General features: G+C 38.4%; 1 protein-coding gene across 4 annotated transcripts in view; it reads left to right on the top strand.

The window, feature by feature from the left end:
- Positions 1–20,000, top strand: part of LOC108412515 (cGMP-dependent 3',5'-cyclic phosphodiesterase) — a 353,372-nt gene that overhangs the window by 130,566 nt on the left and 202,806 nt on the right. The window contains exon 3 of one of the 4 annotated variants that reach the window (XM_037546674.1): positions 6,514–6,583. The exons of the other annotated variants lie outside the window; for them this stretch is intronic. Coding sequence (XP_037402571.1) covers positions 6,530–6,583 — 54 coding nt within the window. The 5' untranslated portion in view covers positions 6,514–6,529. The remainder of the gene's footprint in view (positions 1–6,513; positions 6,584–20,000) is intronic. 4 annotated transcript variants of the gene reach the window in all.

Raw genomic sequence — 20,000 nt, 5'->3', positions numbered from 1 at the left:
ACAAGTATTATATAAATGTAAGTTCCCATACCAAGTCCCACTATCAAGATGCCCCTTTTAGTAAAGTACAAAGTACAGGTGCAATTCCAAAAAATTGAGACAGCGGGTAAAATTCAAATAATAAATAGAAAGCAATTATTTATATATCCACTGTAACCTGTATTGAAACAAACCCACTGCAAGTTTTTATCAGTTTTACCTTATTAAAACATTTTTGGTACATGTATGCTCATTCTGAAATTGATGCCTGCCAACACATTGGTACAGGGGCAATGTATGACTAGGAACACTGTAAAATGTTCAAAAAATATCTTAAATTGGTGAGGCGGCCATGCTTTGACATATTATGAGCATCCAGGTAAGCAGAGTCTTTTATGAGCAAGGAAGGGTTGAAGCTCACCACAAAAATGCATCAGCAAATAAACATTTTTAGGTTTAGATTTAGGGAATCCTGAGAAATGTGTGCATAAACAGCAAGGCCAAAAACCTCAAATTATTGCCCATGAACTTCAGTCTCTCAGCTGGCACTGCATTAAAAACATGTGCTATACTTTGAAAAACCTGCTTCCACAAATGCAGGTTAAGACTATACTGTGCACAGTGTGAGCCGTATTTTAACAATATTCAGAAATGCTGCCTACTTCTGGGCTTGTGCTCATCCGAAATGGACTGATGCACATGGTATTATATTCTGGCAAGTCAACCTTTCAGATCATTTCTAAAAACAATGGTTGCATTCTTTGCACCAAAGAAGAGGGCCATCCAGATTGTTACCAGCGTAAAGTTTGAAAGCCAGTGTCTGTCAGGGTTTAGGAATGTATTAGTGGGAAACCTGTGCATCTACAATAGCACCATTAACACTGAACACATGTTGCATAGACATGCTGCCTTTTAGATGCTGTCTTTTTCAGGGACGTCCTTAATGTTTCAACATGACAACAAAAAGAAACATTCTGTACATTCTGTCCAACTGCCTCATGCTGCATTAACAGAGTGGGTGGGTGCTAGACTGGCCTGAGTGCAGTCCAGACCTGTCCCCCATTGAAAATTCAATTAAATACAATTCAACTTTGTCATTATACAATACAGGGTAGTACAGTATAACGAAACACTATCGGGCTAACTTTCCAGTGCAGTAATAAAAGATGCATAGTAAACAGTGCAAAGACAAAGACAGTAAAAGACAGACAAATGTGCATAGTCAGTAGGTACAGGTGTCAAACATGGACAAGATGTGCATAGGCAAGTGTTATAGGTGTATTGGACGTAGAGACAGTTAGTGCATAGTCAGATATTCAAGTGTATCAGGTATATAGACAGAAATGTGCTGGTGAATTGCAGTACAGTAAATGCAGAAGTACTATTGATTAAAAAAAGAGATGTAAACAGTGATCTGTATATAAAGTGTACAGTGCAGGTACAGAGTAGCAGTATGTGTCTAATTAAGCTCAAAATACAACAACGAAGGCCCTGTACAGATGCACAACTGAAGAATGGGAAAAATTTACACTTTCAAAACACAGCAATTTGTATCTTCAGTCCTCAAATGATCACTTACTGCCGTTAAATGGAAAGGTGATTTAACACGGTGGTAAACATGTTCCTGATTCAACATTTTAAGAATGTCTTGAAGACACCACATTTGGGACGAACATGTATTCACAAAAAAACAACGACGTTCATGAGGTAAAACACCAAATTTTGGGTCTTATTAGCATTTAACATAGTGTTCCAGCTTTTTTTCCTGAAATTGTATGTAAAGAAATGTGTGTGTATTTGTGCTTCAAAGGTTTGAACAGTCACAGATTTTAGGTGTTCTTTATATGGTCTCAGCACTGATTGCTCCTTTGCTTTGAAGCGAACAAGAGAAGGACTCTTTCTCTTTTCCTCGGCAGAAGGAGGCCTTTGGAGATAGACAGAGCGGATTTAGTGCTTAGAAGACGAACAGAAGACGTATGATCTCTTCAGATGGAAAGATGACTCCTTTGGGTCTTTCTGCTGCCCCACATTTCTGTTTTTCTACTTTGTAGCAGCTCATTCTCTGAAATGTATTGAGTATTCAATTTGCTAAATGGAAGATGTGAGTGGATCACTGAAGAAACAGTGAATTGGTGATGTACAGTGGGCCCATATGGCAACTTGTGGTCGATGAGATCCTCTAGAATCTTACGTGGATGCTTGGTAACATGATTTATTAGTGTGCTTCATTCTGCTCTTTATATCCCCCTACTTTTCTCTCTCAGGGTGTCAAGAACAGACTAGTTATTTGCATAAAAGCAGACTTTGTGATGAATGGAATGACAGAAATGTCGAAAATGGACAAGGTCCAAAATTCCCTTTAAGAAGATTTCGCTACATGAACGTACATTACAGTTTAAATGTTTTACATTTTCCTTTAAAGTTATTGTTTTTTGTGATAAAAGGTTCCATTGGAACCCAAAAAATTATCTTGCAGGCAGGAGTGGGATTGAAAAAACAGTCCAGCACAGTGTAACAGGCTTTACTTATGTTTGTATCCTCACTTAAGGTGAATAAACATTTTTGTGATAATATGCAATAATGTAAAATAATGTAAATCCAAAGTACTTGTTGCAATTTTCAAAGAACAGGCAAGGGTGAAACATACTTATTAAACATTACTTATTAAGGATTATTTTGGAAGATCTGTACTTTGTTCAAGTGATTTTTGAAAGTGAATACTTGCAAAATTGCATTTCCAGAAGGATAGAACACTTTACACACTTTAAAGAATACTCTTTACCTTTTCAACTAGTCCTTTAAAACATTTGTCTCAAATCTCAAAGACCAGGCAAGGGTGGAACATATTTTAGTTATATTAAATGGCAGCGCAAAGCTTGACAGCTCCCAAGGTGCCTTACCCTGATTAATGGAAATTTACTGAGCAATTTGTATTTATTTTCCACATTTTTGCAGTTGTGGAGAATATTATGCTCTCATATAAAGCAAATGGAAACACTATTATTTATGTAAACTGCTAAGCAAAAATCAGACCATCTTTCATGTTTAATCCCCTGTTAAAACAGCCATATAAGTACAAGTCATTCATTTTTCAGGAGATATTTCTGAGGAGATTAGATTAAACATGGTCCTCTTGCCTAAGGCACTCGAAATCTCATCTGTTTAGTCATCATGATAACTTCAGTTCGGACTGAATTCAGGACAGAAGCTGTTACAGAGAAACAGTTCTGAAGTTCATAATCTTATCCATGAATCCAGATAAGAAAAGAGAATTACAGGTATGTCCTAACTCGACTGAATTTCCTACTATCCTAACTTTAACAGAGTAAAAGTTCACAGCACTGAGAAATCAAATAAATCAGAGTAAGAGCTCACAGCACTGAGAAATCAGAAGGAAATCAGAGTAAGAGTTCACAGCACTGAGAAATCAGAAAGAAATCAGAGGAAGAGTTCACACGCGCTGAGAAATCAGAAAGAAATCAGAGTAAGAGTTCACAGCGCTGAGAAATCAGAAAGAAATCAGAGTAAGAGTTCACAGCGCTGAGAAATCAGAAAGAAATCAGAGTAAGAGTTCACAGCGCTGAGAAATCAGAAAGAAATCAGAGGAGGAGTTCACAGCGCTGAGAAATCAGAAAGAAATCAGAGGAAGAGTTCACAGCACTGAGAAATCAGAAAGAAATCAGAGTAAGAGTTCACAGCACTGAGAAATCAGAAAGAAATCAGAGGAAGAGTTCACCGCACTGAGAAATCAGAAAGAAATCAGAGTAAGAGTTCACAGCACTGAGAAATCAGAAAGAAATCAGAGTAAGAGTTCACCGCACTGAGAAATCAGAAAGAAATCAGAGTAAGAGTTCACAGCACTGAGAAATCAGAAAGAAATCAGAGTAAGAGTTCACCGCACTGAGAAATCAGAAAGAAATCAGAGTAAGAGTTCACAGCGCTGAGAAATCAGAAAGAAATCAGAGTAAGAGTTCACAGCACTGAGAAATCAGGAAGAAATCAGAGTAAGAGTTCACCGCACTGAGAAATCAGAAAGAAATCAGAGTAAGAGTTCACACGCACTGAGAAATCAGAAAGAAATCAGAGTAAGAGTTCACACGCGCTGAGAAATCAGAAAGAAATCAGAGGAGGAGTTCACAGCGCTGAGAAATCAGAAAGAAATCAGAGGAAGAGTTCACAGCACTGAGAAATCAGAAAGAAATCAGAGTAAGAGTTCACAGCACTGAGAAATCAGAAAGAAATCAGAGGAAGAGTTCACAGCACTGAGAAATCAGAAAGAAATCAGAGGAAGAGTTCACAGCACTGAGAAATCAGAAAGAAATCAGAGGAAGAGTTCACAGCACTGAGAAATCAGAAGGAAATCAGAGTAAGAGTTCACAGCACTGAGAAATCAGAAAGAAATCAGAGTAAGAGTTCACAGCACTGAGAAATCAGAAGGAAATCAGAGTAAGAGTTCACAGCACTGAGAAATCAGAAAGAAATCAGAGGAAGAGTTCACACGCGCTGAGAAATCAGAAAGAAATCAGAGTAAGAGTTCACAGCGCTGAGAAATCAGAAAGAAATCAGAGTAAGAGTTCACCGCACTGAGAAATCAGAAAGAAATCAGAGTAAGAGTTCACAGCGCTGAGAAATCAGAAAGAAATCAGAGTAAGAGTTCACAGCACTGAGAAATCAGGAAGAAATCAGAGTAAGAGTTCACAGCGCTGAGAAATCAGAAAGAAATCAGAGTAAGAGTTCACAGCACTGAGAAATCAGAAGGAAATCAGAGTAAGAGTTCACAGCACTGAGAAATCAAAGAAATCAGAGTAAGAGTTCACAGCACTGAGAAATCAGGAAGAAATCAGAGTAAGAGTTCACCGCACTGAGAAATCAGAAAGAAATCAGAGTAAGAGTTCACACGCGCTGAGAAATCAGAAAGAAATCAGAGGAAGAGTTCACAGCACTGAGAAATCAGAAGGAAATCAGAGTAAGAGTTCACAGCACTGAGAAATCAAAGAAATCAGAGTAAGAGTTCACAGCACTGAGAAATCAGAAAGAAATCAGAGTAAGAGTTCACACGCGCTGAGAAATCAGAAAGAAATCAGAGGAAGAGTTCACAGCACTGAGAAATCAGAAGGAAATCAGAGTAAGAGTTCACAGCACTGAGAAATCAGAAAGAAATCAGAGGAAGAGTTCTCAGCAGTGAGAAATCAGATTACTGAGCTCAAATCCAGCCTCTTTATGAGATTTCTTAGATTTCTCGGACTTCTAGACCTTACTCTTATCTAAGAAATGAGAGTGTGTTGTTTACATGACCATTGGAATAGTCAGACAACTGCAGAAAGCTTATTATGATCAGATTATTGAGAGAATCTAAACACATTCAGTGATGGTGGGAATAACGAGGAGACCTAAAGTTACATTTTTAGCATCATTTTCATGAGTTGTTTACATTTCAGCTGTGCACATATCGTCAGTTGCTTGGTAACAACTGGTTTTCGACCTGAGTCAAGTAGATTGAGATTTCCTAACTTGAGATGCTGTAAGATAAGATCGAATTCGTAAATTACGATAAGGTTTGCTTCAGAAAAATGAATTTGTAGTCAATCTTATCTTGACCAAATGTAGATGTTAATTTAGGACTAAAGATAGGAAGTAATAGAGTCCCTGAATGTAAGATACAGCGGGATTCCTAACAACCACCCACAAGGCCACCAAAACTGTCCCGATCAGATAAACACTACTTTCATCTTTGAGAGATATTACTTTAGTGATATAAAGGCTTTAATGTATTTTCTGACCAGCCAGTATGTTGCAGACTAAGAGGAATGAGGTTGATTCTCGGGGAGGTCGGTGTCTTTGGCTCTGGTGGCTCAAACATGTATATGTTGTATATGCTGTACACGTCCAGTAGAGCTGCTAGATTTTTTAGGTCAGAGTGAGACTTGGGGCTGAGCCTTTCCTGCGATTGGTCGTGGTTTTAGTGCCTTCAGTGGACACGCCCTCAGCATTTCAGAGCTGTGAATATTGCTTATTTTTTCACCATTTTCAAACTTCTTACCAGTTTTTGTAATCAAATTGGATTAATATCGCATCACCTACTTAATTAAGGTGGGATGAGAGAGTGGTTAATGATGGAGGGATAAATGGTGGATGGATGTGTGTGTGTGTGTGTGTGTGTGTGTGTGTGTATGTGGACGTCCCTTTGGGACCATGTCCACAGGACATCCCACCCCAGGGGTTGGTACACAATGGCTACAGTTAATCCTGTCACAGCCAGCTTTCTGCATACACTCACACCAGATGTGCTGGATTAATATTAAAATAGATGAGAGCTAGGAGAGGTCAGGAAGGTCAAGTCGACACGCGGCTGGTTCTGTCAGTCTTTGTATGTGTGTGTGCGTCTTTGACCGTAACAGCTGCGTTTCAGGGAGGCGAGCGCACTCCCCGTCCCGCTTGGTCATTTTTTTTTGTCATCCGTCCTGTTCGGTCCACTCGTCCCCTCGGACCATCTTATCGCGTCTCCTCCATCACTCTCTTTTTGTCCTTTAACAGCGCTGAGTGTCTCCAAATGCAGAGCCGACGGTGCAACCATTCGTCCGACATGCACCACTCGAGCGTCCAGGTATGTCACGCATACACGTCCAGACGTGCATTTATTTATATATACATGTTCACTGGTGCGTCCACTGCTGCTGTCCTTTGCGCCGCGTTCTCCTCTCTACGTTTTGTAACGTTGCTTTCGTCCTAGTCAAATACGGCGTCTAACACGACTTCCATCCATTTATCAGTGTATGTTTTATGCCAGTTGCTGTGGAAACAGTTGTTCGGTGTAAGGGACTAATACAGTCATATGTAAAAGTTTGAGCCAAATTATTTTGTTGATGTTCAAGATGAAAACAAGTTACTTATTTTATACAGAGAATAAATTTAAATGTGATTTTTCTGCAAATTTTTCTGCACAGTTTTTGTTTAATTGCTGAGTTTAAGAAATAATAAAAATAAAAATGAATGAAATAGAAAATGTGCCATAACTTTTGCACAACCCACATTTTATGCTTTGTTTGTTGTCCAGAATGTTCATTTCAGTAAATAAACAGTAATCAGACTGTAAAACACATATATGTTGGTTCTCTGTAGAAGATATGTAATTTTTAAATTAAAAATAAAAATAAAAAACCAATTTGAGCAGGGGTGCCCAAACTTTTGCACATGACTGTGGTTGAAACTTTAAATAGGTTGATTAATTTCTTTATGTTTATGTAAACAGTGAAAATTGTGTTTCCATTGCTTGTTTATCACTTGCTGTCATCTGTGCACATTTATTTTCACATCTTTTATTTAAATTGTATTTATATAATCTATTTGAATTTGTATAATCAGGCTCCAGGGTTGGAGTGAGCAGGATTTTACAGTGTAAAATACAAGTTTTAAATTCTGAAAAAGATAGCGTACAAAAAGGATTATTTTATTACAATAATAAAGCACAATGTAGATAATAAACATACAATAAATGATACAGGAATAAATAAATGAGAACTAGAAAAATAGAGTAATTAATAAATAATATTTTTCCAGGTACAGTAAAAACAGTACAGTAATACGTAAGTAAACATAATAAAATGACCATGAAAAATGCATAAAAATGATAATAAATAATAATAAGGAATACATGTTTGTTACTACACATTTAATTGTTCCCGTAGTAAAACAACATAAATGATAGGAAATAAGTGTGTAGCAATAAATAAATAATAAATATAAAAAGATCTCAGAAAGAAAGAAGTCTCAGCACACAGTAAAACCATTAAGATAATACATAATAAAAAAAAGATTTTTATAAGTATAATATAATATAAAATAATGTAAAATAATATATAGAGCACTTGTAAGATGATTTTTTTGTGTCATTCGACTTTTAATTTTATTAAAACTCATAAAACATAGATAATAAACATACAGAACTATAAAAAAAATCATAACAAATATAAAAATTAGTAATGCATAAATGATCAAGTTTCAGGAAACAATATAAACCGATATCAATATAAAATGTATAATGACAATAATAATAATAATATAAACAACAAAATGACACAGATGTTTTGTTTAAGCTTTTAACTGTATTCATAGTAAAACACAACATAAATAATGTTCATATTTTAATAATAAGGGTATCTTTCTTTAGAAAACAAAACTAAAGTTCTTTGTAGCCAGTTTCACTGATTTTAAAGGAGCCACAACTGAAACAGCACAGCTGAAGCACCTCCACTGGTGACAGCCCTCGTTATCTCCCTAATTATCTCATTAACACTCACTGGAGCTCGTTAAGAGCCAACTCCTCCCTTATGGAATGTGATGGCTTTGATAAGGTGGATGTGCTGCTCCTCCTGCTCCTCTTACAGCTTCAGAGCTACTAATTACACACTGGACCTTCTCATTAGCTTGTTTGACAGCTGATTAATTCTTTTGATTATTCATATCATGGTCTTTTGTTACTGGGAAATATCACTGATAAATAATTCTCAGTTAATTATTAAGTATAAAGACAATTAGAAATGAAGGTGGATTAAAATCTGTTTCACAATTACTGCTCCTCACAATCTTAGTTCAGGAAAGCTAACAAGCTAGCAGGCCTATTCGCAACTGTTAGGCCTTGAATAGAAGGATTCACTGTAGAAAATATAAAGTGACAAATGTCTTGCAACCTTTTAACGTCCATGTTTTCAGTTAGATCTTCCATATGTAGGTCCAAACCTAGAATGGGAAAAGCTGATGTCCATCACCGTTAACACTCTTTTAACACTGGAGATGCCATAGAGGTGCTAGTAGTGATTAACATCATCATTGCAGTGATAATTGTTTTAAATGAAACGACTTCTTACTTCTACATTAAACCCCTTTGTAATATGATATGCCCATGATTATTGACAAGACATGCCAACTGCAATATACATAGATGATAATCGTTTGACAGCGATACCGTATGAACGGTAGAATCACCTTGTGCATAAGCTCTGCGATGGTGGGATGAGGTCATAACGTTTTAGAGTGTCCATTTAAGACGAAGCACTGAATGCCCCTGGTCAAGGTAATCAATACTCGTTTAAATCAACATGTGCATCAATCACTAGGCTGATCAATTGATCAGGTTGGCCTTCAATTAATGCAAGTGCTTTCAAATACAGCTGCTTATCGCTGAAGCCAACAGAAATGCACATGAACATCAGTCACTTCTACAAAGCAGGAATCACAAACATACATAGTGCATGTAAGGATATATGCTTCGTTTCCAGTTATACTTCATATCCCTGGATGGATGGATGGATGGATGGATGGATGCATGAGTTGCTGTCTAGGTGGGTGGAAAAAATCTGTTAGTCCATCTGTTAGTTTTTCCACACTGTGTCTGTCCCCGGTTGTATCCAGTGTCCTGTAGCCGGAGGCGTTCAGTGGCATTACATGACCACTTCCCCACACCTAGATGCCCCAACCCCCGACCCACACATTGGGAACGTTCAACTTGATTACAAACGACATGAATAAATTACAATCTCATCGGTTATTCATAAAACTGTCAGGTTTAATAAAAGTTGCTTATGTTGCACTTAAATTGCAGGGCAAAGTGTTTTAGGCCTGCACGCTAATCCAGAGGTGTGCATGTGACTATCTTAAGAAGCTGAAAGTGTCCAGCCTGTTTCCTTCAGAACTGACCACACTCTTAAAATGAACGGTTCTTGGCTCGGATGTTTGGTTTCAGGAAAAACCTTTAAGTAGTTTAGGTATAGGACTTTTACATTGTGTTGAGGTTCTTTAAACGTTAAAATTGTTCTTCACATTTGCATGTCTATTGCACAGAACCACTTAAATATCCATCCACCATGTTCTTTATGAAGTGGTTCTTCTATGACATCATTCCAAAAGATGCTTTTGGTTCCCTTTAGAACCCAAGATCTGGTACAACCAAGGCACAAAGACACAGCCAAGAATATCAAGTCAGTCCTGGGATCTGAGCTGGTGACCTACTGGTTGCTCGCTCACCTCTCTTGAAATAAGGCTCCCCACAGCATTGCCAGATAGGAGGCACTACCTGGGGATTATGTTTTTTCAGGGGTCACCATGGGGGGTTTTGTGCCTCACTCAGGAACACAACTGGGAATACTCAGTGAGTCCTGGGCTTGGAACCCATGACCTGGTTGCTGGCTTATCTGTTTTACCACTAGGCTTCCACCCTCCCCCTGCATAACTTGTGCACTCCAGGCAAGAGGCTTAATAAAACGCTCTTAGCTCTCCCGTAATGGCTTACTATTGGCTCAATATACATAGTGGTCAATATACATTACGAATCAAGTCACAAGTCTGAGTCATGAGTCAGTTAGCAGTGTGAGGCAAGTCACAAGTCAGTTAAGGGCGAATCTGAGTTGGGCTGTGAGTCATTAAAAGCCAAGTACAAGTCGAGTCATGAGTCAGTTAAGGACAAGTTCTGTTTGAGTCACAAGTCAGTTAGGGGGGAACCGAGTCAAGAGTCAGTTAAGGCTGAGTGTAAGTCAAGAGTCAGTTAAGGGTGAGTTGAATCATGAGTCTGAGTTGAATTGTGAGTCAGGAGAGAATGAATCTAAAATGAGTTTTGAGTCAGTTAAAGGTGAATCTGAGTTAGGTCATGAATCTGAGTCAAGTTGCGAGTCAGTAGAGAATGAACCTGAATCTGAGTCAGATAAAGTCGAATCTGAGTTGGGTCATGGTCGGTTAAGGGGGACGTGTCTGAGTTGAGTTGCGAGTCAGTTAAGGATGAGTGAGAGTCAAGTCATGAGTCAGTTAAGGACAAGTCTCAGTCAAGTCAGGAGTTAGTTAAGGGTAACTCGGAGTTGCGAGTTCTGTTGAGTTGCGAGTCCTTGAGTCCCTGGAAATGAGAAGGTCTGGTGCCCCACAAAAGCAGAGGTGAATGCGAGTGTGAAGTGTGCCTGGAGCAATAGAGTCAGAAACGACATGACACTTCACATTGAGTGACATCAGAGAGGGAGAGAGAGAGTGTGAGAATTATTCTAGTGTATTCATCATGTTTTCTTGCGCAATCTTCACCAAACACACTGGCAAAACACACATTTCACCATCACGGGGAATGTTTTCCTTTGTGAAATTAATCCACGGCTCGTTATTTTGAGAAAACGTCACGGTTAACTTCTCAGTGTTTGTTAGTTCTGTTTCCTTACGATAAAAAGACGGGTCAAATAATACGAGAGAAAGAAATGAAAAGAAAACAACGAGTGTCAGGCTAGGCGCAGCACTTTGCTGCGTGGAATAACATCAAAGCTGGTGGAGAATGTCTGCTGCACTCATGCACAGATGGAAAACAAACCGTATCACTGACATCCTCTAATTGTTCTGTTAACAGACCGTTAACGCAGAGTCAAAAGGTACTGCTGTGCTCAGAGAGTCGGGCAGAAAGGAAGAGTGAGAGAGATAGAGGTAGAGCGAGCGAGGGGGAGATAATGGCCTGCAGTGATTTCTTTCTTGTCCTCCTAAAAGAAAAAAAACAATAGAAGAACAAAGGCAAATTGACACATGAAGGTCGCTTGTCAAAACAGGCTCTGAAATCCGACATGACAGCCGGCTAAAAAAACAAGAGAGCAAATGGTAGAAGGATTTGAGAGTGGAGACAGACGTATTTACCTCCACTCTACTGGACTTTTTCTCTCCGCTTCTTCTGTACTGTTCTGTTCTGATGGCCAACTGTAGTGAAGACACACAACAGTCCCATAGGAATTCATAGCATGTATTATACTAATAACAAACTATTAACTTGGGGGAATAACTAAATAGGGTAGCCAGATGAGGATGTCCCTTCTTCCCCCTCTTACTTTCTCTCTTGATCAAATGATATGGTCAAAGCTAATATTGACACAGGTACTGAATAACTGTTGACTTGGAAAAACTCATTTTACTGTTGTTTTCTTTTTATCATGTTTGCTTGCCAAACAAGCCAACACATTGCTGTTCTTCATTATCTACCTCTTATTGGTCGACACTTTTTCCGTACTGTGTTCACGGTCGCAGTCTTTGAGTTAGAACCACTAAGCTGGATGACCATAATGTCAATACGGTAATAGTGTGCTTGTGCTTTTGGAACTTATTGCTGGGATATCACAGCAACTGCCGAGCAACCATGTGGCATACCACAGCAGTGGCCTAGCACCACCGTAGTCACCACCTGGGTAACCATAGCAATGGTCTAGCAACACCTTAGCAACCATGTGGGATGACATTGCAGTGTCCAAGCAACACTTAAGCAACCAGCTAGGATTTCGTAGCAATGTCCTTAGCAGCCATCTTCGATAACATAGCAATGGCCTAGTAGCCCCTCAGCAACAATCTCCAGTAGGATAGCAATGGACTAGCACCACCATAGCAACTATCTGGGATAACATAGCAATAGCCTAGCAGCACCTCAGCAACAATCCTGGGTAGGATAGCAATGGACTATCTCCACCTTAGCAACCACTTGGGATAGCTTAGTGATATCCTGGCAACCATCTAGGATGCCATAGCATCATTAAAGGGGATCATTAGGGGGATCACTAATTGTGTCATGTCTCATAATGCTGTCTGGCCAAAAGTAACTTTTCCCAGGTGTCAACACAGCGTTCCACTGATCTACAGCTACAGTCATCCAGTGCAGACAACATCCACAACGTTCCTCTGAGAAATAAGCACATGATCATAAACTTCACGTTTGCCTGATGGAAGGAAATGGAATGAGATAAAGGCAAATGGATAGTTAACAGGAAAAAAAGGAATAAGTGGAGCAAAAGTGTCTGATCTCCGACCATTTCATTCTTGTTTTGATGAACAGATGGAGGACAAAAGGCATGGAAGAGAGGAAAATCCTGAAGGTACAATCAGAAAATGCTTAGTCTGAAATGGCATGTAAATAGAGGTGAAATTGGTCTAGCGTGAGGAGAAAAGTGGAAATGGGAAATGATTCCGCTGTTGTGCTTCTGGAATGTATGAAAGGACAGTAATAAAAGGTGCTGGCACTTCTGCTTCATTAGGTGCATGAAAACCACACTGACCACTGTGGCTCCATCACTTCCCAAAGAAAAGAGTCTCTAGTGTCATTTTTCTGATCGTGAACAACCATAAAGAGCCATAGATGATCGTTTTTATGTTTCCTTGATACAAACCTCACCTATAGTAGAAGCCAGTGGGCAGTTTGAATTCCCTGAATAAACATTTGAAACATGTGACTATGTGATGTGAATTTGAAGATGCATTAGTATATAAAATGCATGCCCTACACTCTTAAAAAAAAAGAGGGTTCTTCATGGGTTCTTTACTATAGAACCATCAACACTATGAAATTGAAAGAACCTTTTGCCTGATAAAAGGGTTTTTGCTTCAGATTGAAGGCGCATGTGCTATAGATGGTTCTATATAGCACCAAAAAGGTTTCCTCTATGGTTATGATGTCAAGTTTGTACAACCCCAATTCCAATGAAGTTGGGACGTTGTGTAAAACATAAATAAAACAGAATACAATGATTTGCAAATCCTTTTCAACCTATATTCAATTGAATACACTACAAAGACAAGATATTTAATGTTCAGACGGATAAACTTTATTGTTTTTTGCAAATATTCACTCATTTTGAATTTGATGCCTGCAACACGTTCCAAAGAAGTTGGGACAGGGGCAACAAAAGACTGGGAAAGGTGAGGAATGCTCAAAAAACACCTGTTTGGAACATTCCACAGGTGAACAGGTTAATTAGAAACAGGTGAGTGTAATGATTGGGAATAAAGGGAGCATCCCTGAAAGGCTCAGTCGTTCACAAGCAAGGATGGGGTGAGGTCCACTTTGTGAACAACTGCATGAGCAAATAGTCCAACAGTTTAAGAACAACGTTTCTCAACATGCAATTGCAAGGAATTTAGGGATTTCATCATCTACAGTCCATAATATCATCAAAAAATTCAGAGAATCTGGAGAAATCTCTGCAAGTAAGCGGCAAGGCAGAAAACCAACACTGAATGCCCGTGACCTTCGATCCCTCAGACGGCACTGCATTAAAAACCGACATCATTCTGTAACGGATATTCCCACATGGGCTCAGCAACAGTTCAGAAAACCACTGTCAGTGAACACTGTCGCTGACATCTACAAGTGCAAGTTAAAACTCTGCCTTGCAAAGCGACAGTCAGATATCAACAACACCCAGAAACGCCGCCGCCTTCTCTGGGCCCGAGCTCATCTGAGATGGACTGACGCAAAGTGGAAAAGTGTCCTGTGGTCTGACGAGTCCACATTTCAAATTGTTTTTGGAAATCATGGACGTCGTGTCCTCAGGGCCAAAGAGGAAAAGGACTGTCCGAATTGTTATCAGCGCGAAGTTCAAAAGCCAGCATCTCTGACGGTGTGGGGGTGTGTTAGTGCCCATGGCATGGGTAACTTGCACATCTGTGAAGGCACCATTAATGCTGAAAGGTACATACAGGTTTTGGAGCAACATATGCTGCGATCTTTTTCAGGGACATCCCTGCTTATTTCAGCAAGACAACGCCAAGCCAAGCCACATTCTGCATGTGTTACAACAGCGTGGCTTTGTAGTAAAAGAGTGCGGGTACTAGACTGGCCTGCCTGCAGTCCAGACCTGTCTCCCATTGAAAATGTGTGGCGCATTATGAAGCGCAAAATACGACAACGGAGACCCCGGACTGTTGAACGACTGAAGCTGTACATCAAGCAAGAATGGGAAAGAATTCCACCTACAAAGCTTCAACAATTAGTGTCCTCAGCTCCCAAACGCTTTTTGAGCCCAAATGTTTATTCAGGGAATTCAAACTGCCCACTGGCTTCTACTATAGGTGAGGTTTGTATCAAGGAAACATAAAAACGATCATCTATGGCTCTTTATGGTTGTTCACGATCAGAAAAATGACACTAGAGACTCTTTTCTTTGGGAAGTGATGGAGCCACAGTGGTCAGTATGGTTTTCATGCACCTAATGAAGCAGAAGTGCCAGCACCTTTTATTACTGTCCTTTCATACATTCCAGAAGCACAACAGCGGAATCATTTCCCATATCCGCTTTTCTCCTCACGCTAGACCAATTTCACCTCTATTTACATGCCATTACAGACTAAGCATTTTCTGATTGTACCTTCAGGATTTTCCTCTCTTCCATGTCCCAAATTCATTGCAATTGGGGTTGTAGCAATAGAAGAACCCTTGTTGCTGCTTTATAGATCACCTTTTGAAAAGATTCTGTATAGATTGGTGCAAAGGACCCTTTAGTCATACAAATTGTTCTTTGACTGCTCATGGTTCTATACAGAACCATTTACTAAAGAACCCCTGAATGATCTTTTTTTTTTATGAATACCTTTTACTTGAATTCAAAAATGTTTATGATTCTCAAGATTGAATTCAACATTTCTGATGCTGATTCAATTAAATTCAGCACCTGCCCAGTTGCCTTTAAGTGTTTTCCATAGTCATCGAGTTTCTAGTTGCTTTCCAAGATGTCAGAGAAGTAGAAAAGGTTCAGAACTAGTGAAGTATGATTTACAGCTAGGTTGAAAAGTATGTACAGGTGAAAAATATTTTAATTTTGGATTGTTCAGTAATTTCCAAAATAAATTTTCGATCACATTGAACTTGAGTCTGCTAAAGCTCAATAGATAATGTTATTTTGGATGGGAATAACAAATTTGTGGGTTGGCCAAATTTTGAATTTCACTTCCTTGGACAAAGTAGCAACCATAACTGGAAATGTCATTGTTAGCGTCATTGTTAAAATGGAAAGAAAGCAGGAACTGGGATGCATATAAATATAAAACTAGGCTTGTTTTAAACATAGAAGCTACATAAACATGTGAGTTTTCATAGTCCATTGCTTTGTGGCTGAGCTGTTGTTGCTCCTAGACTTCATTGGACAGTAGTAGCACTTACAGTTGTCTAGGGCAAACCTAGCAGGGAAGAAATCCCTCAAATAGACTTGCAAAGGTGGTGTCCTTTGACAGTGTCGGTTAATTTTTGTTTGCGTTTTTATTTATTTCTTAAGATTTAATATTTGAAGTATGTTTGAGTCGTAATTTTGGGTGGTCCTGTGACAAAAGTGGGTATAGACCTAGGCCCACCAAGCCGAATCCTACCACCACTACTGCTTCATGCACATTCCCTTACTTTCTACCCTGTTTGTCTAGTGCTTCTGTTGTTCTGTTTCTGTCTTCAGAACCAAAAGATTTGAAGCAAAAAGTCCAGAACAGGACTTTACGTTTCTGTTGTTTTTGTTCCAACCTGTTCTGTCTTGCTCTTTCGCTCTGTTGCACAGATATTCACTCCACCTCTGTATCTCCTTCAACTGTTATCCTCTACCTGCATGTCCCATTTTCCTCCTTTTGCTGTATCTCTCCGGGGATGTAATTACCTCCTGTTATTCGTCTCTCCATTCTACCTTTTCCTCCCCTCGTTCCGGATTCTGGACAAATCGCTAGCTTGCATTATTCATCCGCAAAACTCCATACTCTGTCACTTCTCCTTCTTCTCCTGTGCAACAAAACCCGCCGCATTCTTTCTTCGGCTCGTGGCGCAGTGCGGATTTGATAAGAGAACGTGTCAAAAAGGAATGGAGCTGTTTAGACTCCATGCTCTAATGCAAACAGCTTGCTAAGCATTAAGGAGATTCGGCAGTAGGCCGCATTAAAGTCCTTCACACAAATGCGTGGTGTTCGCTGTTGAAAAGCTCCATGATTGCTTTGGGAAACTCAATTTGCAGCCCGTGCTGGAGCCGGAGTGGAAGCAAAACTCCGGGTCAGGGTGGAACGCGGCTTCCAAAAATGGAAAAACTAGAACTCCGGAGAAGAACTTTGGCTGAACAGGACAGTTAGAACTTATTACGCTCTATTTAAATCATAATGGAGGACACCTAGAGGAATCTGACCCCGGCCTGTAATGGCATATTCATAAGGTGATGGTGACGCTCAGCCGCTTACACCCCTCATTATCTACCATAAGAGCACTTTGTTCATGCTCGTTCAGTATTATTAAAATTCCCCTCAGATGGTGTTTAATTGCAGCCGGCACAATGTGTGCTAACCTGTGAAGATAAAACCATGCTGGATTTTGCCCTTTTCGGATCATGTGGCCTCTCACCTACAATCATACTGACTGAGAAATATCACAGAACCCTGGTGTTTTCAGAACGAACACACTGCTGTGTAATTATGAGCAATTTTGAAACATAAGAGTAGAAGCTCATTAGTTAGCACTGCTAGAATTGCTAATGTGACGGATATGTGCAGGGTGCTTCCTCTCTCACTTTACAGCATTCTTTTTGGGAGGCCTCAGTTGATCAAAGAAATCTACAGGAATAGTTGTAACTCTACACTGCAGATTGGTAATAAGAGTATAATAATGTAATATTATAGTAAGAAGTTGTACTAACCTAAACATTACATGCAAATATTTTGCTGTTACTAAATAATAAGTTGTTAATCGTACTGGTAACAAGCTGTTAATAAAATGATAAAATAATGGTAACTCCTCAGTTGTTACTATTTAATAAGGTAGCAATTATACTGGTAAAAAATTGGTAATAAAATGATAAAATAATGATGACAAGTTATAGTAACCTGAAATATCATGCTAACTTTTTTACTTGTTCTAATTAATTAGTAACTTTTCTGTTATCAAATTGGTAATAAAATTATACAATAATGGTAAAAAGTTATTTTATCTGAAAATAAAATGCTAGTTTTTTCAAATCCTACCAGTTGATAAGTTGCTAATTATACAGGTAATAAATTGGTAATGAAATAGATAAAGAATAAGTTCTAGTAGCCTAAAAATTTTTAGTTGCTACTAATTAAGTAGTTAGTAATTATATTGGTAAAAATTTTGTAATTAAATGATACAACAGTGGTAACAATGTATAGTAACCTGAAAGTACAAATTTTTCATACTAATCATTTAGTTATTACTAATTAATAAGTTAGTAATTATACTGTTGACAAATTGTAGTAAAATGGTAAAATAATGGAAAAAAAGTTATTTTATCTGAAAATAAAATGCTAGTTATTCAATTCCTACTAGTTGATAAGTTGCTAATTATACAGGTAATAAATTGGTAATGAAATGGGGAAAATAATAAGTTCTAGTAACCTAAAAAATAACATGTTAAATTTTTAGTTGCTACTAATTAATTAGTTAGTAATTATATTGGTAAACATTTTGTAATAAAACGATACAACAATGGTAACAATGTATAGTAACCTGAAAGTACAAATTTTTCATACTAATCTTTTAGTTATTACTAATTAATAAGTAGTATAATATTACTAATAAATAAGTTAAGTATAAGTAACTATACTGTTGACAAGTTCTAGTAAAATGGTAAAATAATGGTAAAAAATTATTCTTATTTAAAAATAACATGATAGTTTTTTTTTTTGTTGATAATGGTGACTAGTTTGTAATTAAATGGCAAAATATTGGTAAAAAGTGTGAATATTTATATAATACAGATATGAATATCTTCATATTTGCAGGTCTGTGTAGTACAGAATATTACAAAATAATATGAACAGTGTAAAAAAAAAAACATCTATATGGTAATGCAAATACACTCTGTTAGCATGTCTAGCTGTGCTGGGTCTGATGGCCCTGAATCTTCTATCAGAGGGAAGTGGTCAGAAGAGATGATGTCCAGGACGAGAGGGGGCAGCTGTAATTTTGCTGGCGGGACTCATCACCCTGCTGTTGTCGATGTCCTGAAGTGTTGGCAGATACATCCGATGATCCTCTTCACTGCCCTGATTATGATTATGGATGATGTGAGGATGGATGTTTTATCTGATGGGGACAGTTTGGTGGTCTACCAGATATTGCAGGTGGTCACTTGGAGTTTTCTCTTTCTCTATCTTTGAATCATTTTCTGAACTCCAGTTTTTATTTACTTATTCTGAGAGCATATATACAGTAAAGTACTGTAAAATATTTACTCTGAAACCTGTAAATTTACAGGCGAAAGTAAATTACTGTAAATTGCAATGTGTGGCACTGTAAACCAGTGCACTGCTCTAAATGCCCAGAGCACAATCCTGTAAACAAAAAAACAAAACAAAACAGTATTTTCCTGTAAAATTACAGTATATGTTGAGAATAAATAGGTAAAAACTATATTAAAAATAACCTGAAAGCTGGTAATTCAATTAGTCTTGATTTTGGAATTTGGCTTAAAGTATATTGTATTATCTTTATTATTGTTACATTTTTGGCATTTGTAGTACTGGATGTTGACTGACCATTGTGGCCCATGTCGGTGTGTTGGGAGGTTCTTCAATATGCCTGGTGAATCTAGGAGGTTATTTACAGTCTGTGTGTGGTCCAAAGTGGGCACTGTGCCCATAGTATTCCTCGGTGCCCTTTTGATGGCTCTATTTTACTTTCTCTTACTCTCTCTCTTTATCTCTCTCAATAAAGATCAAGGAATAAATTGATTCTTACTTTGCCTCAAAATCTCCATTTTTTAAAAAAATAACTTGAAAACAACAGCTCCTCTTTATATCATGTGGGCACTTAATGATCAGTGGATTAAAAGAAATTGTCTAGAATTGCTCTGAATAAAACCTTGTTACATTAACTTAAGCACACTTCATATTAGGTGCCTCTAATAACTTCACATCTCATTTTCAAAGTTCTACAAAGATGTGCTCCTGCTGGTGTGGGTGCTCCTGCTGGTGTGGGTGTACAACTGGTTTTAAAACCATTTCCATGTACATAATATATAGTTTCATCTTGTTATTTTGGAGGTGCAAAGGGTTAAGCTTATGTTTAAAGGATAACACAGTCTGTGGCCGGTTTTCCATTGAAACCTTTCACGAAATTGGACGTGAACTTCCGTAAAGTCAGTGCAACACTGGGAAAATAATTGTGACGAGTGCATACAAGCTCTGCCGAATGGCTCCACCTACAGCAACACAGGCTAATGTCAGTTATGAATTGCTATTGGTCTGTGCAAAAGTTATGGCACCTTTTATACTGT

This window comes from Pygocentrus nattereri, chromosome 17, assembly GCF_015220715.1.
Source record: "Pygocentrus nattereri isolate fPygNat1 chromosome 17, fPygNat1.pri, whole genome shotgun sequence".
Lineage (NCBI taxonomy): Eukaryota > Metazoa > Chordata > Actinopteri > Characiformes > Serrasalmidae > Pygocentrus > Pygocentrus nattereri.
This window is presented reverse-complemented; position numbering and strand designations above follow the sequence as displayed.